The sequence below is a fragment of the Perca fluviatilis genome, chromosome 1, assembly GCF_010015445.1.
Source record: "Perca fluviatilis chromosome 1, GENO_Pfluv_1.0, whole genome shotgun sequence".
NCBI classification, from domain to species: Eukaryota; Metazoa; Chordata; class Actinopteri; order Perciformes; family Percidae; genus Perca; species Perca fluviatilis.
Window position 1 is genome coordinate 24,859,982 of NC_053112.1, and position 25,473 is coordinate 24,885,454.

Consider the following 25,473-nt stretch of genomic DNA (forward strand, 5'->3'; position numbering starts at 1 on the left):
TCAATCATAACGACTGTAAGAAACGTTAAAGAGCCGTGTGTGTGTGTGTGTGTTTTCTTCCAGTAATCACCTTGGCCGGTCTCCAGCCAATGCGGGATAGAAAGGAGTGGCAGGGATCCAGAGCAGGGAGGAGAGGCGCTGCACTGTGTCTTTAAGCTCCAGTGAAATCCATCAGGGGCAGTCTACAGGATCATTGTGTCTGTGCGCCCATAAACTACAGTGGAGAGACCTGCTGCTCTAGCTGTGTTGTTACGGTGGATCGGATCTGGTGTTTTTACAGGGTTATTCCTGCACTTGAAACGCATGGAGTAGAGTAAAAAGCTTCAACCCCGCATAATCATGAAATGCCACTGGGTTGTTTTTGTCTCACATTTTGTTTTGCTGCCACTAACAGGTAAGAAAACCATTGAAATGTTGCTTCAAATTTGCTTTAGTGACTCATGGTGTGTCCTTAATAATTACTTTAGTGACCTCATTTTATCTCTTCACCTCACAATATTTTCATAAATGATTATATTGCAATGCCACCATATTCCAAAGGACATGGGATGCCTTTAGTAAAGAGTTAATAATCGTATTGTAGCCTACTTTATGCGTATCGATATTCCCTATTCTTTCTCGCATTTGTAGACTCTGTCTTTTCAGATCACTGAAGTACTGTTCTGTCTACAAATTATTGCCCCACGTTGTTTTAGTGTCACTATTTAAGGTCTTTTCGCCCATCTTAATTAGACTAATTAAGGTGTGAACAGCCGAGACAAGCTGTATCATTGCGGGTGTTTATAGTTGCGCTCATCTTACGTGTTCCGGATACGAAGAGCGTATTTAATAGGCTACTGTCTCCACATTGTTTCTGGAAACGAGTTTGACGTTATATACACAAGTGGCGTTTAACGATGCAGATCACATCCATCATTTGCGTAACTGTGTGACCTGTGTCGGCCAGACAACAGGTGTGTATGTGTGTGTGTGTGTGTGTGTGTGTGTGTGTGTGTGTGTGTGTGTGTGTGTGTGTGTGTGTGTGACACCTGTATATGTGACCTGTGTGTGACCGAGAGAGTTCCGACCACTGTTTGAGGACGATTCATTATTTATTGCCCCGAAATAAAAGGGATTAGGTTGTGCGCCTTTAGCACGGCAGAAGAAGGAACAAAGAAGAGCCAGAAACGCATCTTTTAACAAAAATACACAAGCACACCCAGCAGCATCTTGACATTCAACCGCTCTGACTGCTGTGATGATAGCTTTGTTTTTAGTCATATATCAGCCTCAGGATTCATTTAAACCTTTCGCTTACCCTAAACACCAACTGCAGAGCACCACTTCTAACAGATATCTGATATAAAACATGCATGTACAGCCTGCAAACACACAGATATTGGCATTTTTTGAAGGGGAGCCTATTTGCATCCATATGCTTCTCCTTGCTTTCTCAGCCCTGCTGCCTGAAGGCACAACAGTCACATTAAGAGCCTGTACTTCAAAGGGTGCCTATCGTAGAAATCTGAAAAGAAAAGAAAAGTTGGAGGGGGTCGGCTTTGGGGGGTTAAACTGAGGATAGAATTTTAGAGTTTCGTTTACTCATCTTAAGGGAATGAATGTAGGGGCCTTAATGCATGATTACTCAGCGTGTAGACAGCACATAATTATTGATTGTTCAATAGAGCCATGGTGGTTTATGTCTTAAGGGGCTCTGTGCCAATCATAAGGTCCCATTTGACGTCACACATTAGGAACATCTTTGGTTTTAAGAAATTGTGGTGGGAATTTTTCACAATGTTCTGACATCTTATAGACTAGACAATTAATGAATTAATCAACACGTTAATCTGAATACTAATCAGTAATGAAAGTAGGCTAATCTTTAGTTGCTCTGTCCTGTTTTTGCTCTTTTCATAGATTTATATCTCTTACTTGCAATTCTTCCCAGAGCTGGTAATTTATCAGTGTTACTAAAAGTAGCAGTTTTTTTTTCTTTTATTTTTTCTTTACTGATGCTGTACAGCCTTCAAAAAAGCAGGTCCACCATACGTCAATCATATTATATGTGCTCTGTTTCAGTTAGGTGCCAGCCAGTCATCTCCCCCAACGGGCCTTACATAGTAGTTCCCAAGACGGGAAAGCTGGAGCTGCGTTGCCGGGACAATGCCACGACGTCTGGTGCCCTGTCCAAGTTGAGGTGGCAGTGGGAGAGGGCTCGCAGGCTGGAGGGAGAGGTGGAGGAGGGTGGAGTGGCTTATGTCAAGGTGGCAGCAGCGCAGGCCTACCACATGGGTCGTTATGTGTGTGTCAACAACAGCACACAGGAACACAGCTCCATCTATGTATATGTGAAAGGTGGGTGTTTGAGGTGTGGGGGGAAAGGCATGTGTTTGCACATGTGTATCCCTCTAATAACATCTGTCAATCCAATCCCTTGCATCTCCTCAGACCCCCAGAATGTGTTCCAGCGCACCATGGTGAACAACATCCTGGTGCGTTCAGGTGAGAACTGCACCATCCCCTGTCTTGTGACAGACCCAGATGTCACCCTCGTGGCATTGGAGAGCTGCGATGGACAACCTTTGCCCTCCAGTATGAGTTACCACAGCAACCTCCAGCGAGGTGTCATCATCAGCAATGTGAGAAAGGAATATGATGGCTGTTTCGTATGCGTGGGACAGCTCGCTGGAGTCAAAGTGAAGTCGAGCCAATACACTGTGGATGTACGACTTGGTAAGTGAGAGATATGATGGACAAGGGCGATTTGTAATTTTCTTGTTTCCATGTTCATGTCGGTAAAAGGGTTTCATACCAGTGTTTAATGGTTCTCCATGTGGCATAGCTTTACTAGATTCGTCATTTGGGTGATAATTAAACTAAAAGGGTAAATAGAGGAAAAAGTGAATGCTGTGTGTGCAGCTGTTGACAGGAAAGTAGTAAGGGAGACGCTCCTATCATCTTGACAGAAATTCTCTCAATGCTGATCTACAAAGTCAAGTAAAAGTCACTAGCTTGTAAAAGGGATAATCAAGTTAACCCTCTTGTAGTCCAGTAACTAGTCAGTGGAAGGTAAAGCCAAAGCATTTGCCTTTGCTAATACCTTGGGGAACCATAATGTAAATACATGTCCCAATACTCAAAGTAAACAGTGAAGAAAACACAAATGTTTAAAAAAATTGCTGGTCATTGTGAGGAAGAAGTAGTCAACATATAGCCTAATTGTTAATAGGTTATCTTCTGCCGATATCAGAAGACAGATCATGAGTTAAGAAAGGGAAAATCATGTGTGAAGTTGGCTTCTTGATGTTTATTGCACAGCAGAACTCTAAAGAGTAGTTGCTTTGTAGTGCTAGACCTGTGATTCATAGACAAATGATATCCGTTAACAAGACTAAATTAGTAGTATACACAAAGTAAAGAGGAAAGAATGGCATTTGTTTTGCATGTGTTTGGTTATAAAACAAAATATTGGTCAATTTCAAAATTAGTCATCAAAGTCAGTAGGATTCATCCTCTGGGGACCATTAATAGTTGTTAAGATATTTCATTCTGGACCAAAGTGGTGGCCTAGTATACCAGCAGAGCTGCTAGTATGGCTACAAATAACATAAGAGACCATAATGCATCCTGGCAGAGATCAGTGGTAGTCACAGCAACTATCCACATTGTAGATGTGTTTTGGCAAAATACGATAAGCTCATCATTTTTCTTATGAGCTATATTAATAGACAATGTACCATAAAAGCTTTTTTAAGTGTACGTCAGTGGAATCTGATCATGTTCGATTCATCCCTGCACTGAATCAGCATTTTCAGTCTGGTCTGCAGTGGAAATAAGTCTAAACCACGACGAGCTGGGAGGAGCCGGGGCGTAGTGTCCTTATGACTGATAGAGAGAGAGATGTGAGGGAGGGAGGAGCAGAGGGATTAGAGTCCCACACTGAACAAAGCTTTGTAACTGTGCATGAAGGCTGTGTTTGTTTGTGGGTGGTGATGGCGCAATGGATATGACCCATATGTTTGGTGTGGGATATCCGGGTTCTTTTCCCACTGCGATACATCAACCATTGTGTCCCTGAGCAAGACACTTAACCCCTAGTTTCACCAGAGGTGTGCGACCTCTGATATATAGCAATTGTAAGTCGCTTTGGATAAAAGTGTCAGCTAAATTACATGTAATGTAATGTAATGTAATGTTTGGGGTAAATAAAAGTACCGCAGTCTTCATCAAACACAGCCACTGAAGTGACGTCAGCAGGCGGTTAATGTTGTAAATTAAGTGTCTGCATATGCAAACAGGAGTCACGCACCCTAAATGGTCTTTTATGATAGAATACATATAAAATAATATCAGACATGCAACCAATAGTGAGTGTACATGAGCTCAGTCATGATAATATTGTATTTGCATCTCTTGATCCAGTGCCGGAGGTTCCTCCAGTGATCACACTGTCCCGGAAAGACCCCGTTATTCTGAGGAAAGGAGAGCAGTTTGAGATTACCTGTAGCTCTGTCAACATCAACCCAGACTTTAGTGTCAAGTGGAATTTCCCTTCAACAGCGGTGAGATTGATAAAGGGATTAACTGGCTTCTCCTGTCTCTATGACCGAGCGACTGACTGTCAGGTTGTGAAACTCTCTATTTCCATCTGGCTGACTGGCTTTCTTTAAAGGACATTTACCCTTACCAAACCAAGAAACAGCCAGACATTTACTTTTCCAGGGCTATAGCTACCATAGATGACACTGAAGTCATATCCTTAGTAATATTTATGGGAATTAGGGGGTTAATGACACAAAAAGGAGTTTACATTTTACACATTTTGGGGTTTGTAAAACTGATTCTTAAACTTCTTACAATGCTTAATGCTTAATGCTTACAAATGTTAAGCAAATGATAGTATATAAATAATACCTGGCAGTGCAGAGAAGGCTTTGAAACATTTTAGGAGATATACTTTACATAAAATGTAATTGAATAGTTTAATGAATAAGTTATATGTGACATATTGTAATTTCTTTAAATATTCTGAACATTATATTGAGTTTGATTGTTGGCAGGAGTATTTTTTTGGGCTACTGCTAGGATTTTTAAGTTAAGTTATCTGCTTGAGATAAATATTAAAACACATCTGTTTGTACACTCACTCACACACCAAAAAATTTACCTATCTGAAGCATGACACCTTGAAAACAGTGGATCTGTGTGACGTTACACCTGCTGATAGTGCACTGCTCACCTTTGCCCCTGATGCCCTGCAGCATCCTGATAAATCCCAAACCTCCCACATCCTGTCCGGTGCCCGCGGTTACCAGCGTGCCACCTCACTCTTGATCACAGCTGTCAACCAATCAGACTCGGGCACTTACCGCTGCCACGCTCAGAACGAGAGAGGCACCAGTGCCACAGCAGTGCAGCTTGATGTCCGAGGTGAGTGTTAAAGATAGTTTACTGGTTTTCGTGCATGCATTGGTGCCTACAGACAGTCAGTACAGACACACCCAACGCTACCAACTGGCTCTAACCACTTTGTTAAAAACTGGAGAGGAATCTGGGTGGAAAATTGCATTCAAGCAAGACCCCATCCAACGGGAGTTTCCCAGTGGATGGCAGATCAGACTGTGGTTGCCTCCAGCTGCCAAAAGAGAGCTTGGCCCTCAGTGAAACGTCCCTGAATAAATGGGTGGGGGGTGGTGATGGCGCAGTGGTGATGGTGCAGTAGATGTTACACATGCCTTTGGTGGAGATCTGGGTTCGATTCCCACTGCGAATCAACCAACGTATCCTTGAGCAAGACACTTAACCCCTAGTTACTCCAGAGTGTGCAACCTCTGACATACAGTATAGCAATTGTAAGTCACTTTAGATAAAAGCGTCAGCTAAATGAAATGTAATAATAATGTAATCGAACGGTAAAATATGTATCTTGGGTAGACTTTTGCCATGGTTTACTCAAATGCTCAACAACATTGTTGCTCTTACCTGCATACATATCTACAGATTGGTGGAAAAAGGTTAAGGCACATTTTCATCGGGCATTTTGGAAGATTTAGGAAATCACTAACTGAAATGAAGGTAGACAGCAGGTTGGAGAAACACAAGGAGGTATCTGCAAGGCATTAAACATCAAATTATATATTAACTATATGTTTATTTCAATGCAGATATTGAATACTTACTGAATACACTGATGACATATAGCATTTACAGTATAACCTTTGCTTATCTGCAAAACTACTACCACGACACATAGATGGACTACAGTTTAAAGTATACAGGTGGACTTTTCCTTTAACTATGTATGTTTCTGCTGTCCTCCAGATCAGGGGTTCATCACCATTTTAGGCCCCCCAGGTCCAGTCCAGGCTGATGTTAAAGAGGGGGAGAGCCTGGGCCTCAGAGTAGAATTTGATGCCTATCCTGCACCCAGCTCCATGTTCTGGTCTTACAACGGCATACAGATCCTCAACACCACAGAGCACGTTATCACCATCCACCGCCACAAATACAGGTAAAGTAAGTTTACAGTATGTAGTTCACTGCGAGTACATGTGCATGTCCACATGCAGAGAACGTATGTTTGTTTTATCAGACTCATCAGCAAGCTCAGACTAGTGAGGGTCCTCAGCTCGGAGGGCGGGATCTATAAGTTCTCAGCCAGCCACGAGGATGCATCTGAGGAGCATTCATTCCACATCTACGTCATCAGTAAGTTTCTCTCACTATTGTTATATTGCACTGAAGTACCTTTGTATCTATATGTTTTTATTTTAAATATACGTGTCTCTTTTCTTTTCTTTCCCCAATCTCTTTATTGTTTTTTCCCAGTTAGCGACATTTGCATAAACAAAGTGTTGTACAGATAGGTGATAACAAAAAGGAGCTTCACACCCATTTACTGGACCTTCCACACACCTGTCTTCAGGTCCCTATATAGCCCACCCACAAAAAAGAAAACGAGAACCCAGCACTCACACACGAACACACCCCCACACACACACCAGGACAAAAGAGACAGAATAGACAAATCCCAAAAATAAAAATAAATTAAATAACATAAATAAGGGAGGGGATTGGCTCAGGGCTCAGTTAAGACAGGTCAGTTTCTATTAGTTTCTTCATTGATATCTAATGTGTTGACATGGACTTAAAAGGGATGCCAGAGTTTACGGAATGTCTTAAGGGAACCTGTTAAAGAATACCTGATCTTTTCAAGCCTTACACATTGCAGTACCTCAACAATCCATTTGTTACTGTATGTGTGAGAAGGGAAGATTGAGTCCATTTAAGAAGGATGAACCTCCTAGCGAGAAGTGTGGTAAATGCAATCACCTGCTTTGCGGTTTCGGACGTGATGAGTGAGGGAGAGATTCCGAAGAGGGCGGAGAGGGGGTTGAGGTTGAGGTGTACAGGTTTGTCTAGGACTGTGCGAATTGTACCAAATACTGCAGACCAGAAAGCTGATAACTTGGGACAGAGCAAAAACATGTGCATGTAGTCGGAAGGCGATTGATTACACCTCTTGCATTTATCAGTTCTATCGGGGTATATTCTAGCTAATCTTGCGTTTGTAAGGTGGGCTCTGTGTAGAATCTTGCACTGTATAAGGCTGCGTCTTGCGCATATCGAAAAGGAGTGTACACAGTTTAATATCTGTTCCCATTGCTCATCTGCTAAAGTGACACCAAGATCCTGACTCCAAGTAGTCCTTAGGGCGTCCAAACAGTTTGAATTTATGTTTGAAATGAGATTATAAACTGTAGATACGAGGCCCCGTTGACTTGAGTTTTGTGATGTTTATCAATCATAGAACCTGGAGGTTGGTTAGGAAAGTTAGGTGATTGAGAACGTAAATAGTGTCGAATTTGAAAGTAGCAGAATAAGTGGCTATTTGGAAGGTCAAACTTTGCTGATAAATCTGAAAAAGAATAGAAAACGCCATCAGCATAGAGGTCGTTGATAGTTAGCAGACCCTTGTTTGACCAGATCTGGAAAGCTGGGTCTGAGCAAGAAGGAAGAAAGGAATGGTTATGAAGGACTGGAGCCAGACCTAATGAAGTATGTAGGCCAAACTGTCTCCTAAACTGATTCTAGGCTTTAAGTCTGTTTCTCACTATTGGATTCGAGGGGAATTGCTTAATTGGAGGTAGCAGTTGGGAGCAGACCACCGACCAAAGCAAGAAATGCGAGGAGGAAGTTTCTATATGGGCCCACTGAGGCTGAGTGCTCTGAACTTTATTTGTGTTCCAGAATGTAAGTCTACTAATGTTGCAGGCCCTCCATTAGACCTAGGGAGCTGGAGAACTGTTCTCCTAATGCGCGCACGCCCACCACACCATAAAAAAGCGTGTGTTAACTGGTCTAGGGAAGAGAAAAAGGACTTACTTATAAGTATGGGAATGTGTTGGAAGGCATAAAGAAACTTGGGCAGTACTACCATTTTCACCAGGTTGACCCTCCCCACTAGTGAAAGAGGGAGGGAGGACCATCTAGCAAAATCTGATTTACATACATATTTTAATAGCTTTTTAGCTGATGCTGAAGCTAATGGGGATCCAAATAAAACAAACAAACAAACACCCGTTTAAAAGCGGGCTGACATTTTTGGCCAATAGCTCTTGGAATGAGTTGATGACAAGGATTCCCAGATATTTAAAACCTTCAGTAGCCCTTTTAGCAGGAAAGAGATCTTGAGGAAGCTGCTCAGCAGGGGGCTTAATTGGGAGGTACTCACTTTTCCCGAAGTTTAGCTTGTAACCGGAGTATTTCCCAAATCTCTCTAAAATGACGAAAATTACAGGGAGAGAGGATGCAGGATTTGAAATATTATTATTATTAACATTGATTGAAGCAACAGGGGAGGTGTAAAGGAGCCTAATCCAAGCTATAAAATCAGGGATGAGACAGGGCTTTATTAAGTATATAAAACAGGTAATTCCATTCAACACTATCAAAAGCTTTTTCAGCGTCCAGAGAGAGGACAATTTCTGGCGAATCGGTGAGAGGAGAAACGATTATATTAAGCAACCTCCTGGTATTTGAAAAGGAGTGCCTTCCTGAAATAAAACCGGTCTGATCAGGGTCTACCAGAGCTGGCGTGATTTGTTCAAGGCGGCAGGCCAGAGATTTAGCTAAAATCTTGAAGTCTACATTCAATAGTGAAATAGGCCTGTAACTGCTACAAAGAATAGGGTCTTTGTCCTTTTTTAACAATAAAGAAATAGAGGCCTCCGACAACATGGGTGGTAGGTGACCCTTCAATACCGCTTCATTGAAAACTCTGACCAAGTAAGGGGCAAGTACAGAAGAAAAAACTTTGCACAATTCTGTAGTGTAGCCATCGGGTCCGGGCGATTTGTTACTTTGTAAGGATTTAATAACTTCTTTTATTTCGGAAACAGTTAAGGGTGCACCAACAGTAGCAGCAAGCTCTTCATTAACCTGGGGATATATTATATGATCAAGGGGGGACCTTCCCAGTCTTGAAAGGAGGACTCAGAAGAGTAAAGGTTGGCAAAATTATCAGAAAACGTGTAGGATCTGTCTAAATGTCTCCTGAAGGAGATTTAATGCTAGGGACTAGTCTAGAAGCACTGGCCGCTCAAGCGTGATATGCAAGCAGTCTGCCCGCCTTGTCCCCCTGTTCAAAAAATTGCTGTTTCGTCTGCAGGAGTTGCCTCTCAATCTTACCCGTTGATAATAAATTATATTCAGATTGAAGCTGGAGCCACTTTTTATAATGTACAGCAGAGGGATTGGCAGAATATTGAATGTCAAGTCTTTGGATATTGTCTTAATTTTGTTTGCTCGTACTTCTTAAAGTAGGATACAAAAGACATAACTTTCCCATTTATAGGACTTAAAGGTCTCCCACAGTGTGTTACGTGTCTCTTTTCTATCAATCTGTTCACCTTTTCTCTACAAGGCAAGCCGGTTATCATCGCCCAGGAAGGCCCTGTTGATGGACAGGTGCGGTGCATTGCTGCTGGTTACCCGGTCCCTAAAATAAGCTGGTACTTCTGTGAGCTGCCCCACACGAGGTATTCCTAAAATGTATTGCAATATTTTCATCCAAATAGTGTTTCTGTGACTTTATTGTTTACTTTATGAGATTGCTTACATTGGAATAAGACACAGCAAGTGTATTATCATGATCTGGATGTGACATATTTAATGTTTTATCTTGCTGTTCCACCAGCAGCACTGTTTCCTTATTTTATTTATCTATGGAGAGACTGATAGACAAATTTAGATTTTTTTATTAGCTTCAATTTTCATAGTTAATTCCGTTCAGTTTCATCTCAATTTTGTAATATAAACAATAAGATATAGGAATAAGAAATTATGTTTTATGCATTTAAATTTACAAATCAATATATAATTAAAAACTAGGGACTCCTTGGTTTTTATCCTGCTCATATTAAAAGCTGTAATCGGATAGCAGTGTGACTTCTAGATCATTTTACACACAATAATCTCCAACACCTTCTGTTGTTTTGTCTAGCAGTTCTTCTGAGAGCAGGAGAGGCTCATGGGAGCTAAAGAAGTTAGTTTATGTCCTCTCATAGTCTCAGTAATATTCAGACAAATCAGACAGCTGGATTTTTACTGTTGGTCAAGACAATATAAGCATTTTACAACAATTAGAGCTCTGGTAAAATCTGACATTTTATAAGCTAAAACATGAATTGATTTATTGCCAAAATAAGTAGTACAGAAGCTGAGAATGGCCATAGTTGCGATAATGTTATCATTGTGCTAAAACTTGCTCTGACGTAGAACTAAGAAAGGAAAATGTAACCTTGAACAACTTTATAACCCCTCAACAGGTGCTCACACCTGCCCAACGCCACCCAATGGGAGACTACGGATGTTTCCATGGTGACAGAGTCTACCTTCGGTAGGAGCGAGGTAGTGAGCCGACTGAATGTGAGCAAGGAGCACGCACACTATCACACCCTGGAGTGTGTAGCGAGTACGGTGGGGGAAGAGGCCTACACGCTGTTCTCCATCAGTGGTACAACACACACGCACACACGCACACACACACACAGACACACAGACACACACACACACACACACACACACACACACACACACACAAACACATACACGGAAATGAGTATTGACATTGTAACCAGTTTCTGCAGTGAATAACTGACGCACAGTACACATGTAAAACTGAGGCAGGGCCAGTTCAACTTGTTACAAACCTCACAAACACACACACACGCACACACACACACACACACACACACACACACACACACACACACACACACACACACACACACACACATATTGACCCTGCAGCAGAGGCCAGTTGTGTGGTTACTGGGTGCAGATGGAATAAGATTAGTGTATGCTGATTATGCAGGCTGGGATGATATAGTGTAGAATCACTTACACTTGTCACATAAATAAACACCATTGCTACAGCTGTCTGTCTTACGTAACACCAAGGAAGATGATTTGTGCATTACTACTGGTAAAATGTATACTTCAATGCCTCGTGTAATTTCTGATTACCCTGGTGTGTGTTTCCTCTCAGAACGCATCGTCCCCCATAGACTCTTCACTCCTCTTCTAACTGGCATGGTGGCCACTGGGGTCTTCCTCTGCCTCACTCTAGTGGTGCTGCTCTATAAATACATGCAGGTAAGATGGGAAATAAATCATACATTGCAATACCATTACTGCAATTGAATTAATTAATCTGGTGGGAGTAGGGTCAAAAATCTCTCGTAAATCACATAAATCTATCGCCATCACAGCCATTCGAACCCTATTTGAAATTAAAAGACTTCAATGCGAAATCAAGTTTGTCTACCACCATTGATATGCAGTTTGCATCACGGAAAAATAAATTCATCTTATTGTACGTAAAAGTTAGAAGCATCTTTCTGAGATCAGACTAGTTTTCTTACTGCATTTGGTTATGATATTCAGCAGATAAGAGTGGAAGTACGTCCTTTTAATCGTTATGAATGTGTCCTAATCAATTTGAAATGAATCAATCAACCATTCAGAGTACAAACATGCTGTGATTAAAGGCTTTTTGACACTCTGATCAAGCCATTACAGTAATGTGCCCCCCACAGCATGCTGCTATTATTGCACTAAGATGAGTCAGACTCCTTGAGAAGTAGCTCATGAATTTGCAGTGAGATCATCCGTCTTGACATGGGCTGACAACTAAAGTGCATTGAGTAATATAAAATTGAACAGAGTTACTCTCTGTTTAAATGCCCTCTTTCATTTCAAAACTTTTAACAGAAACCAAAGTTCCAAATCCAGTGGAAGGTCATTGAGAGCATCCATGGCAACAACTACATATATATTGACCCCACCCAGCTGCCATATGACTCCAAATGGGAGTTTCCTCGACAGAAACTACGTTTCGGTATGACGGCGTCCATGTTTGTGTAGCTATATATACTGTATGTTTACATTTGTGAGAAAGCACATCTACAGGGCATGATGCCAATGTGGTGATTATTGTGTTTTCATTTAAAGCCGCCCTCCACTTTCTTATTGTTATTTCACTTGGCTGTCTGAGCTTCACTGTGCAGTAGAAGATTGTTTTCTCATTCATCTGTTGAAAAAAGGAAAAGATGTAATTTGAAGTACGTTTGTAAACGTTTCTGTGAAAAAAATGTATGACAGATATTATTCAAAGCAGAGTATTAGCAACACATTTAAATGCTATGTGTGTGTGTGTGTGTGTGTGTGTGTGTGTGTGTGTGTGTGTGTGTGTGTGTGTGTGTGTGTGTGTGTGTGTGTGTGTGTGTGTGTGTGTGTGTGTGTGTGTGTGTGTGTTTTCACAGGTAAAACGTTGGGCTCTGGGGCTTTTGGAAAGGTAGTTAGGGCCACAGCATATGGACTCTGCTCTGCAGATACCATTACAACTGTCGCTGTTAAGATGCTCAAACGTAAGCATGTGTTTTTTTATCTCTTTTTCTGTGGCTGTGTCCAAAACCACTCCTTGTTCTCTCGTTCCTTATTCCCTGTATAACTACATAACCTTGTCTTAATATTAATACTAGAGTCCCCCAGTGCTTGTTTTGTGAATGAAGCAGTACACGTGTAGTTGACCTGATGTCTCACAGCATTTAAGCTTTACAAGCAGTAGCGAGTGATGTGCAAACTTCTTTTTTATTATTTTCAGTTTCCAGTCACAGTTTGGGTTAGGTTAGGCTTAGGAAAAGATCATGGTTTGGGTAAAAACGACCCTTTCACACTGTTAACCACATGTTAGAAGGGCTGTCTGGCAGAATGATAGAAAGTCATGAAGACTAACTTCTAACCCATGTACGTATGAGGTACGGATGTCTGCAGACATCGTCATAAGACATACAGTACTCAGGGCTAATAAAGGTCCCCCAACTCCTTTGCATTTTTCGAGTAACATTTTTTTTTTTTTTTTGCTGTTTTTATTTACAGATAATTCTCCTAAATAGACTATACAAGTGAACATCAATCAAAGATAATGCAGTAAAGGACAGGGCTCTTAGTAGTAATGATAGAAATGAAACAACATATAGTTTAAAGGTAATTTTTTTTTATAAAACTAATAACAATAGATGTCTCTATCAAGGATATATTGGGTGAATATTGGGTTAGTGCATTATAATGCAGCAATTTCTGTCTTTTTTTGGTATAACTAGCATTGTCATTAACAGTATCATAACCATAATAATTCATTATTTGCTACATGGTATACATTTCTATAAATAGGGAAAATAACATTTATATTACTGATATATTACTTAAATTACTTGGACACTCACATAAAACGGTGGACAACAGATATAGTAAACATAGTAAATAGGGAGTGATTTCTGACACAGTTGGCGTGTTGTAGCAACATAAGACGCTGTAAAAGAGGTTATAAATGTCCTGATGATGTCATCGCAGCCAACGCTCATGCTACGGAGAAGGAGGCACTGATGTCAGAGCTGAAGGTGCTCAGTTACCTTGGAAACCACGTGAACATTGTTAACCTGCTGGGGGCCTGCACTGTCGGAGGTGAGAGGAGCAGCTTCACCATGGACACCACACTTAGTTCACTCTTAGGAAATTTAAATGTGAGAGATTTTGGGCTAACTTTGGTCTGGATGTTGTTGGGTGCGGACACTATAAGCCGTTTGCATTTGCATGTTTAAATATATTTATTGACTGATTTTGTTTTAAGAGGTCAATATTGTCCAGCCATTATTGACCGCTTATTAAAAATCAGATATTGGACAGTCGGTACCAGCCTGCTCCGATATGAAAACCTGATGCAGCTTGACTTGTCACAAATTTACTATTCAGTCGATCAATATTATCTACCCGTCTAGACATCAACATTGATTATAATGCATCATTTAGATTGGATTCCAGACAAGTATGCACAAGTATGTTATTAGGGAAAGAAGTGCTGAATACTTACGCACGAAAAATACAAATTTTAAGATATTGATACATATTTGTTCACTTTGTTTGAATAGATAAATATTGATTTTGGCTTTTAAACACAAACATTTTTCAAATCTGTCTGGATGCACTTCACTTCCTGCCTTGAAACAGTCATATGAAAACAAATTCCTAAAGTATCCACCTGACACCATCTTCTTATTGGGTCATTATTAGAGCATTGGGTTTCTGTTTCTCTTTTCATTGTTATATGCTGTCATATGGTTTCAAAATCAGAGAGTGAGGTTTCTTTTCATCTCTGCATCCTGCCAGGCCCAATTTTGGTGATCACAGAGTACTGTTGCTATGGCGACCTCCTCAACTTCCTGCGCAGAAAAAGAGAGTCCTTTTTAAACTCCCAAGTTGGTGATGGTTACCATCGCAACGTCTCGAACCAAACAGAGCCTACAACAAGGTGTGTATGTGTGCATGTATTAAAATTGTGATTGCAAAATGGTTACCTTGTCATCATTTAATGCTTGTGTGTTTTTTTTTTTTTTTTTTTTTTTTTTTTTTTTTTTGTGTGTGTGTGTGTGTGTGTGTGTGTGTGTGTTTTTTTTTTTTTTTTTGTGTTTTTGTGTGTGTGTGTGTGTGTGTGTGTGTGTGTGTGTGGTGTGTGTGTGTGTGTGTGTGTGTGTGTGTGTGTGTGTGTGTGTGTGTGTGTGTGTGTGTGTGTGTGTGTGTGTGTGTGTGTGTGCAGCAGAGAGGTGACTCGTCCAGGGTATGTGCCCATGCTTCCCTCTGAGAAAGAAAGGTCTTCCCAGTCAGGTAGAAGGTCTCTCCGTCTACTTTTCTTATCATACACACTGACTCACCTACTGTAGAAGTCTGACAATGCAATCTTTATCCAGCTGATGTAGAGGAGCTGTCTCTGGACACCGAAGATCTCCTCAGCTTTTCCTACCAGGTGGCCAAAGGAATGGAATACATTACTTCCAAGAACGTAAGGCTTTACAGACCGTGTGCTTATTTATAGAGTCGATAAAATAGATTTAAAAGTGCTGCTGCTAGTTTATAAATCATGTTATGGCTTTGGGCCAACATGGTGTGCATTGCTGTCAACTAATAGTGCCCGTACAATCACAGCTAAACGTTATGTTGAAGCTGCATTTACAGTAGCTCATGTACTGAATACACAAGGAACCAGCTTTTTCACAATCTTAAATAAACTCCAACTGAGACACTTAAAAATTGAATTAAAAGCCAATCTTGTTTTCCTGATTCAGTTTCTCTTACTGCACTTTTGTTGCTTTTATTATATCAGGCACTATTTATGCATTATTGTCTGGACTGTAATTGCCCCCAAGCAGTACTACCACTATTATTCATTTTTATATTTTTTGTTTCATTGATTTAATATATAGTTTTAGGGCATTTATGTATTGTGTAAATCACTGTCATTTTGCCTTTTGTGTTTGTGAGGTTTGTAACAAGTTGAACTGGCCCCGCCTCATTTTTACATGTGTACTGTGTGTCAGTTAGTCACTGCAGAAACCGGTTACAATGTCAATACTCATTTCTGTGTGTGTGTGTGTGTGTGTGTGTGTGTGTGTGTGTGTGTGTGTGTGTGTGTGGTGTGTGTGTGTGTGTGTGTGTGTGTGTATAGTGTATCCACAGGGATCTTGCAGCCAGAAACATTCTGCTGACTCACGGCAGGGTGGCGAAGATCTGTGACTTTGGGTTGGCACGAGACATCACCACTGACGCCAGCTATGTGCTCCGGGGCAACGTGAGTCTGTCTGTCATTTTTCACTTTTTCTTGCTGACAAAACAAATGTAGTGCCTGGTATTAATGTAATGTTTGGCATTTTTGCTTGAAAAATTACAATGAATGATTAATCAGTTATAAAAATAGCTGCCGTTTATTTTTCTGTCAACACAGCAATCGATTAAACAAATTTATTAGAGTATTACAAATAAAAGACAGAATTACTCTTCAACACCTCATAATAAAACTTTAGAGAAAAGATATTGTTTGTTTTAAGGAAGCAAAAAAAAGGGAACATGGTCCATACCGCTCTTGTAATGATGGCTCTTGCTCCTGCAGGCTCGTCTGCCAGTCAAGTGGATGTCTCCTGAGAGCATTTTTGACTGTGTCTACACGTTTGAGAGTGACGTGTGGTCCTACGGCATCCTGCTCTGGGAAATCTTCTCTCTGGGTAAGATTTCCAGTTAGCGCTGTGCTGTTGCATCTGTTTCAGCCAATATTATCGGCCGTTTGAGCTGACTTGGATCTTATTAGAGGCTCTGATGACTCTCCCAAGCAGCAACATCACATAGCTGGGTGAATTTCACAAAATCATATTGACTGTGATACATGTACAATGTAGGTCCAGAAACCAGTATCATTTTATGAATTTTTTTTCCCATGCAAAAATGAGATACAAATGACACACATGTTTCAAAGCGTGTACAACCTATATGTCTGTGTTGCAGGTAACAGCCCGTATCCCGGGATGCAAGTGGGCTCAGTATTTTATAGGATGATTCAAGATGGCCACAGGATGAGCAGGCCCGAGTTTGCTCCCATTGAGATGTAAGTGTGTGTCTGTGACAGTGAATGTTCTTATTAGTAGTATTATAACTAGGACTGCAACTAATGATTAATCTGCCAATATTTTTTTCAATTAATCGATTCATCGTTTTGTCTATAAAATGTCAGAAATTATTGAAAAAGGTGTGGCGTCATAAAATTTCTTGTTTTGTTCAACCAACAGTCCAAAATCTAAAAATATTCAGTTAACAAGACATAAAAATCAGACAAAAGCAGCAAATCCTCAATCCACAAATTGTTTCAGCTCTAATTATAACTCGTGTCTCTTTTATATTGATGATAAATACACTAGGATCTATTGTTCATTTACACCTCCTTCATGTTGAAACTAATCTCAGTCTCACCTCTGTAGGTATGACATGATGTTGTCTTGTTGGAACCAAGACCCTTTGAAAAGGCCTTCCTTCCGGAAACTGGTGGAGAGGACTGAGCTAATGCTGTCAGAAAATACCAGGAATGTGAGTAGATGGTACCAGGACATGACTGACATTTTTATTTTATTATGTTTCAAAGATTTTTTGTGTGAATTTTTGTCTTTATTAGACAGAATAGCCAGTAAAGCATGCTGGCTTGCATACTGCAAAATGCGACTGGATGTAGTAGGACATCCTGGTATTTTTGGCATACTGCATGTGACATACGATACTAGTATGGGTATTGGAACGCACAGTCAGTATGAGTTTGGGGATTACAAATTTACCACAGAAAGCCTGCATTACAAACCAGGAGTAAGAAGTTTGAGAGAAAATGGACATTCATCAGGCAGGGAGGTTCTAACAAAAGTCGCTGTCAAGTTGAATTATGGGAAATGTAGGATCCAATATTTTTGAAATGTCATCCATATTACAGACCAGTGGTTCTGAACCTTAATTGCTTGTGGTACCTTAATGCAAAGCCATGTCTGCTTGTGATCCTGGGCCTTGCCTGCATTGATTTTGACAAATTTGTTTTAATTTGTCTCTTGCAAGTCTCACAACTTTATGGAAGTGAAATACTTAATCACCGGAGTATGATTTAATATACATCCTACTTATAACTACAGCAACAGCCTTGAAGACATTTTGGGAACATTTTATTGGTTGATAGAAGTAGGTTGCCAGGGCGTCCTGTTGGCCTAAAGGTCCCCTCATTTCGATCAGCCCTCTTCTGTCACTACCTAATAAAGAAAAAACGAAGTTGGGTGCCACAACGTCTCACTGAATTTATGCAATAACTGTACATATGACATTGTGATTTGGCTTGTTACATTTCTCAGTACACTGCCGGACTATGTCTTTTTTTTTTTTTTAAAGTGTCATTAAAACTTCCATAAATCACAAATGTGTGTTGTTCTTCAGGTCTACCTGACACTGAGCAACGCTCCAGGTCATCCAGAGCATCAGAGGACGCCGTCACGGAGGCTCAGCTCAGTCTGCAGCACGACAGCCCCCACCCAGCCTTTACTGCAAAGCACGGCTGACGTCTTCCTGGACTATGTCTGACACACACACACACACACACACACACACACACACACACACACACACACACACACACACACACACAAAAAGTATGCACACCCTCTGCTATATAATATACAACCCCCCCTACCTCCCTGATCATTCTCTCCTTTTACCACACACACTTCAAGAGCCAAATACACTCTGTAGACTACTAACAACACATTCACTTAAACTAACTCTCAAACGCTGGCCTTCCTGCATCTCACACACACACACACACACACACACACACACACACACACACAACACACACACACACACACACACACACACACATTCTGTATATATACGACCCTGCACTGGGCTCTCAGTATTGGCCTCTATCTAATCTCCCTATTGGCGTATTGATGTCTGCAGTAGGTATTTCAGGTGTACGTCTATATAAAGCAGACTCCAGCACTAACCGCCCATCAGATACAACATCCCCCATCAGCACCGGGAGGAGTTTTGGCTCACATTCAGCCTTAAGGCCCTGACACACCAACCCAATTATCAGCCGTCGGACAGTCTGGCGAGGTCAGTGGTTCGGTGTGTTCCGTGCTGTCGTCAGTCGGAGGAGGAGCCGTCGGCCTTCATTTGGGCCGATTTGACATGTTGAATCGGAAGGCGGGCAGTCGGACTCAATGACCAATTTGATTGGTGGAGTGCTAACCTGGAAATGATGAGCGGGATGAGCATGATTAGAGTCTCAAAATCGGATGAAAATCTTTTAAACTGACCTTTGTCGATCTGAAATAAAGACAGATTCAGCAACTGCATGGCCTATTTCTCGCTGAAAATATTTTCAGAAACACGTTTCGGTGAACTATTTTAGTACAATATGAGATTGCATTCCGAACGAGTCGCCATGATGGCCTGGCTTTGAAATTCCAGAGTAGCCAGACCCAAGCATAGACAGTATATAATGGACCAACCGACCCCGTGTCTCTGGACGGAGACCAGTGAAGGATATTAGCAGCATTTTTCTGGTGAGCGCTGAGCGTTACTGCGCAGCCTCCAACTGAGAGAGACAACGTGAGCAACCTGTCTGAAAGTTGTAAGTCTTCTGGTAGCTGTGCCAAGAGAAATCTCAATCATTCCCAATCTTGCAGAGACGGAGAGTGTAGGTATATGTAAGGAGATAACATGGGCACAGGCTAATTATTGCTAACTAAAATGCTAGTTAACATTAGTAATTAAACTTAAACAGCTAATGTAAATCGAAACTGCCTGCCAGCTTCTCCTGTACTATACGGTAATTCCTCTCCTATGCGACAGTAAGTCGCGTGGTTATGACACAATCGTTAGCCTATTTTTACAAAAACGTCTGCTACGGAGCCATAACGTGAGATACAAGGTAATGGAGCCTTTTATACATTGTCGTGTTTGTTTAGAAATAAACAACGGACAAATAGAGTCTTTAAACACATCAGATGTAAAGTTATTCGCTGTCAAAGTGACGTCAAAATGAATGGCAGTCAATGGGATGCTAACGGGAGGTGATCGCTTTGTAGCATCAAAATGGCGCCATAGGAGGTTCAAGTTCTGAAGCGAAGCTTACCCCCTTGGACCCAAGTGACGCGTTCGTCCAATCAGCTGCCGGTTTTCATTTTTTGGGCGACAATACAGATTAGCGCTGCCTGCTGTTATGGAGACATATTACGTCTGCGCATGCGCAGAACACTCAAGTCGGCGTCGCTTCAGTGTGTTCCGAGGCACTTTTTGACCAACTCGGGGAGGCAGTCAGTCCGACTGCCTTTTCTGCCGAAGGTCGGCCGTCGGGTTGGTGCGTCAGAGCCTTTAGCTTGCATCTTAAGATGCTTTGGGGAAAACAGAGACCTTTGACTGAGGAATAGATAAGCACAGTTGGTGCCGTGATGTGTGGACTTTTTTGTGTAAGATTTGTTTCCCTTTTATTAGGAATATTTTTGCCTTTTTTGGGAAGCATAAATAAATACCGCTTTCTTACAGAGAGTTAGATGAGAAAATCGATTATATATGTGCGTTAAGGATGGAGGTAAAGCAAGCCGCTTAGCTTAGCATTAAAATGGGGGCAAACAGCTAGCCTGGCTTTGTCTAATAGTGATACATTTTGTCTACCAGCAGCTCTAAAGTTCACAAATGACCACATTATATCTCTTTAGTTTAATTCTTACAAAAAAGTACAATTTGTGGATTTAATGGGGAGTTGTGTGTGGGACTATTTTTATGGCTAGGAGCTATGATTTCCAGGAGTCTCTGCGGGTTGCCTGACAATTTGAATTTATTTGAACTGAACTTGTTTTGCTTGTTCTTCTACATGTACAATAAGTCTTAATCAAGCCAGGCTAGCGGTTTCATCGTTTCTAGTCTGTATGCTTATCTAAGCTGAACCTTCATACTGAATGGACAGTCATTCTTCTCATCTAACTCTCCGCAAGAAAGCAAATAAGTGTATTCCCAAACTATTCAAAATCTTAATTTACTGCAAAGGTCATTAGATTAACAAATACTGAGTTGTTGTCAGCAAGCCTACCTTAAAACTGGTGTTACTGTAATAGGGCTTGAAAAGATAAAAGACCTGAAGTCTCTTTTACATTATAACAAATGAGCCATATAGCAAGGTGGCATGCGAGCGATAACTCCTAATAAAACATAAAGCCATAAGTTACAGAAACACTTATTCCCACTTGTGCGTTGTAGCTTTGAATACTGTGACTTATGAAAGACTAAATGGTGTATTGCTGTACGTATTTTAGGGTTAGCTTTAGCTTAGTCTGTGGGCAGGCCTTTAGGACTGATTGTGTTTTGTTTTTTACTTGATTTAAATGTCAAACATTTATGCAATGTAAATTCAATAGAGATGTGCCTTTAGATTTTTTTTTAAATACTGAATGCATTTGATTGTGACATAGTTATTGTTAAGAGTCAGAAGAGAGTTTCTGTATGCTGGTTTTGAGAATCACACCGTTTTGATACAGTTGGTTGACTTGTAATAATAAAGAAAGTACCTGTGATGGTTAAACCAACTGGAAAGTGTCCATTTTCCTAATTCTGTAAAACAGGAGAAGGCAACTCTGTGAGGCTGTCCTAGACAACGTGGTGCTTTGAACTAAATCCTAACATGCTCATTGTTACAGTGCTAACATGATGTTTTGCAGGTATGTTTATCATGCTCATCATTTTAGTTTAGCATGTTACCATGCTAGTATTTGTTAATTTGCACTAAACCCTAAGTACAGCTGGCCCTGATGGGAATGTTATTAGTTTTGCAGATCTTTAGATGGTACAAACTGACATTTTTCACCTGATCATGTCCAGTCATGTCACAAGATGAAAAGGCAGGGGAACACCAAAGTTATTACAATTAGCAGGATGTGGATGTCTGCACAAAACTTCTTCTGCGCAATCCATCCAATAGGTAGTCAAACCACAATTGTCATCCTCATGGTGGTGCTAGAGGAAAAGTCAGGGGATCACTAAACTCATTGGGATTTATCCTCTGGGGACCATGAATACCTACAAAATTTCATTGCAATCCATCAAACATTTTTTTTTTTTTTTTTATATTTCAGTGGTGGACTGACATTGCCATCCTTGGAGCTACACTACTAGTGTGGCTAAAAACAGACCAATACACAACACAATTGCTGCAGACATGTGTCACGTATAATATTTGCAACTGTTTTTATTTTCAAATTGACCAAGAAGGGAAAAGGGGTTATAATAATAGCAAACATTTTTGCTTCAAAATATTGATTATTATTACATTTGACTTTGGGGTAGATAAAAGGAGCACAGTTCAAGAGCAGAAGAAGGAATATACATACATACAGTACAGGGAAGCATAGCACCGTTTTACACTGAATACTGGTGTTTTTCGCTTTGTGTTTGTGTACAGTATTATACTAGAACTAGGACTCTTTAGAACCAGATTGTGTAATGGAAAGGTGATCTGTGTGGAGAGGGGGCCCGCTGTCTTGTCTATGATGTCCCATTTCAAATATCCTTCACCTCAACTTTCACCACCTTTAAACTCTTTTTCTAAACAGAAAATGATTGTTGCCAAAAAAACTGAAATACATTTTGAAATGGTGAAACATTCAGGAAGTTCTTTTATAATGCAAAGCTTGTAAAGACTGCATTTTCTGATTCTATATGTGGATTTTTGTAGTTTTCCTTCATCACAAAGCCTGTCAAAGGTTCTCCATAATCAACAGTTACAACATCCATTAGTCTCTTTAAAACACCTTTACATTCTTTGGGCTGGGTATCAGTGACACAAACTATAAACATTTTAACATTACTCTTTAGAGTAATGCCTTATACACAAACTAGTCTGTTAGAGGATCTACATTTGTTACGTGATGGGTGGAAGACCAAATAGTAAGACCCTCCCTTCCTTATTTGTGGAAACACAAGAAGATGTGTCCACATTTAGTAGCACAAATTGTCAAATCTCAATGAAAAACATATCTCAGAGGGTTACCATTTGAGACTGGTCTGTGTAGTTGGTGATACGTGTTAGTTGAGCAGTTTGTCATTGTAAAACAATAACACTGCCCATCTTCTTTAGAACCTGCCAGGTTACCAATGCTTTGCATTGCCTAACATCCATTCTTTTCCAGTCGCACATCTGTTTTTATATAACGGGTTACAGTGACAGTTAACATGCATACAAACTACCTCACACAAACATGTATTCAAGTTGAGCTGTCCCACACACAGGCTTGCAGATTACTGAGCCCAACCGGAGAGGAAGTTTCTTGAATATTACAATTTTTTCTTTATACTGCAACGCAAGAACTGATTGGCTATCGCCAGGGGAAACCAATACTGACCCCCGAGTGATACAAGTAGGATCAAGAAGAGGAGACACTTTAGTCACACAAACGCGCACGCACGCACACAGTCTTAACTACACTCTGAGACAATACAACACATTCTAAACACTCCTTTGCCAACCATTACGCTTCCTCCAACCAAAGGCTTTTCTGTTTGATATGGCTTACAACTGTAGTAGAGGGGTTGAGCCCATTTCCATCTATGTATTTGAAATGGACTTGGGCCCAGCCCTTGTTTAAACTGCTATTTGAGAACTGAGAGACGAGTGAACTGAACTGCATGAGGCTTTCTGAGGCCTAGGAAGAGATAGAAGGATGAAACACTGACGATACAGAAGACCATGAGACAAGTGAGTAGAAATACAGCTTCGCTGGTACAATGAAGTCAATCTATTCCAATCTGGGTAAATAGCTGAAAATTATTTTTCTATATTTCTACACATCACATCTTGTCCTCCCCCCTTTACTAAAATAACAGCATATTTTCACTGTCTTTGGAGACTTCTCCCTTCATCCTATTTTGATAAGGAAATAACAAGGAAGGCTCTAAGAAATCTGGGTCAAATTTGATTTAGTCACCAACCACACACCCTTCACACTAACATTTCTTCCTCTGGTCTTTGCAGCATCACTGTCTAATCCTTCCTTGTCTGGTTCCAGACTGAGGCAGAAGCAAAAAACTTTCCACATTCCTGAGAATACAAGTACCATCCAGCAACTTCAAACCCTTACTAAGTCAATTATTGTAAGACACAAGGGGCAACAAGCACACATACACACAAACACACACACAAATTACAGACACTCTCATGCGCACTCATGCACACAAATATTGTACTCCCAAAAACACACACTAGCCCACAGAATCACACCACAGATTACAAACAACTAGGTCTTGACAGTGATTTACTGTACACAACCACATCAAGTGCTAAAGTTTCAGGAGGTTGAGGATATACTGTTTGTTACTTATAGGGCTCTCTGACTGTTAAAAAATAATCCCTACTATATACACACGCATTAACTTTATTAGGGGTAATATTTTGTTGGAAAATATATTTATATATATATATATATGCCTTTGAATAGTCTGCTCAAAATAAAACAAACATAATTGACTATGTTATTGGCACTTGGAATCACTAAACCCGTTATACGTACAGTGATCATTCCGCCAAGATTTCAGTTAAACTGTGATCTAGTTTCTTGCCAAACATAATTTGTACTTACAAAGTTAAAAAGAGCTATTTTCAGTGTTTAAAAACACAAATTCCACAAGAAAACCCAAGCCCCAAACCAAACTGACAGAACTGTAAAGCCTTATTATGGACTGTTTTTTTTTTTCTTAGAGAAGGGGGAGAGAAGACTGAGATAGCACGCCATTACGCCATTTTTGACCAGAAAACACTTTCAACAAAGTAAAAATTCATTTTTCAAAAGCGACTAATAAAAGCTTACACAGTTATTCTTTCCATGCAATCATATAAAATACAACATTTCTGTTTCCTGTTAGACTATATTGGATATTTACATGTTTTTTTTTTGTATCATACAGTAAATCTGTACAAGGTCAGCTCCCTCACAATTCCGCCTCTGGTGAGAGAAAGGGGATTTTAATCCATCCTGTTGCCATGGTGACAACCCTTTGTGAGTTCCTTGAGGACTCACAGGCTTTCCTCTTTCCTATGATTCATTTCTTTCAGATGGAAGAATGGAGGGCAACGATTTTGGGGGAAAGAAGTTTGTGACAACCACAAGCCCAAAACAAATGTATGCAGCATCCCTTAGAGCTTCAAGTCCCCAGGTTATCTAGCTTAACACGTTTTCCTCCAGACTTTACTGTGGTTGGCTGCTGACACTGTCAGTCCTGTGCGATGACGGCGCTTTCGGCTGTTTCTGGGGCTGTGGTTTCAGCTGCTGCTGGTGCCTCTGGTGGTGAGAGTGTTGCTGCGGTTGCTGTTGGTGTGTTGCCTGCGTGAAGGTGCCCTGCTGTTGGAGTGGGAAAGCAGCCTGTAGAATCAGCTGGGTGGACTGGTTACTATGGAGAAGACGAGTGCCCTGACAGAAAATGAATGCAAGAACATTAGAAAATGAAGCAGTTCTTTAAAGTGATGGTTCGGAGTAATTCACCCTAGGGTCCTTTGAACCATGACCTCGAGCCAAACACCCCCCCAGA

General features: G+C 40.7%; 2 protein-coding genes across 11 annotated transcripts in view; one reads left to right on the forward strand and one right to left on the reverse strand.

Annotated features, from left to right (window-relative positions):
- Positions 1-158: 158 nt before the first annotated feature.
- Positions 159-19,463, forward strand: kitb (KIT proto-oncogene, receptor tyrosine kinase b). 3 transcript variants are annotated; one of them, XM_039798629.1, is made up of 21 exons: positions 159-394; positions 2,062-2,337; positions 2,431-2,715; positions 4,405-4,544; positions 5,244-5,412; positions 6,304-6,493; positions 6,575-6,690; positions 9,908-10,022; positions 10,812-10,999; positions 11,534-11,640; positions 12,259-12,385; positions 12,810-12,914; positions 13,900-14,010; positions 14,713-14,854; positions 15,140-15,207; positions 15,291-15,382; positions 16,046-16,168; positions 16,487-16,598; positions 16,876-16,975; positions 17,346-17,451; positions 18,331-19,463. In XM_039798629.1, exons 1-21 carry the CDS (start codon positions 340-342, stop codon positions 18,472-18,474), a joined length of 2,871 nt encoding a protein of 956 aa, XP_039654563.1. In that variant the 5' UTR covers positions 159-339; the 3' UTR covers positions 18,475-19,463. The 3 variants fall into 3 exon arrangements, with proteins under 3 accessions (XP_039654563.1, XP_039654571.1, XP_039654580.1); XM_039798637.1 differs by having other exon boundaries at positions 15,143-15,207; XM_039798646.1 differs by having other exon boundaries at positions 2,066-2,337.
- Positions 19,464-22,116: 2,653 nt separating this feature from the next.
- Positions 22,117-25,473, reverse strand: part of clockb (clock circadian regulator b) — a 31,961-nt gene continuing 28,604 nt past the window's right edge. For 5 of the 8 annotated variants that reach the window (XM_039802530.1, XM_039802556.1, XM_039802529.1 and 2 more), the window contains exon 24: positions 25,134-25,355. In XM_039802530.1, the coding sequence (XP_039658464.1) occupies positions 25,134-25,355 (222 nt within the window). Of the gene's footprint in view, positions 25,356-25,473 lie in introns of all 8 variants that reach the window. The other 3 variants (XM_039802565.1, XM_039802547.1, XM_039802538.1) reach the window with 1 other exon arrangement.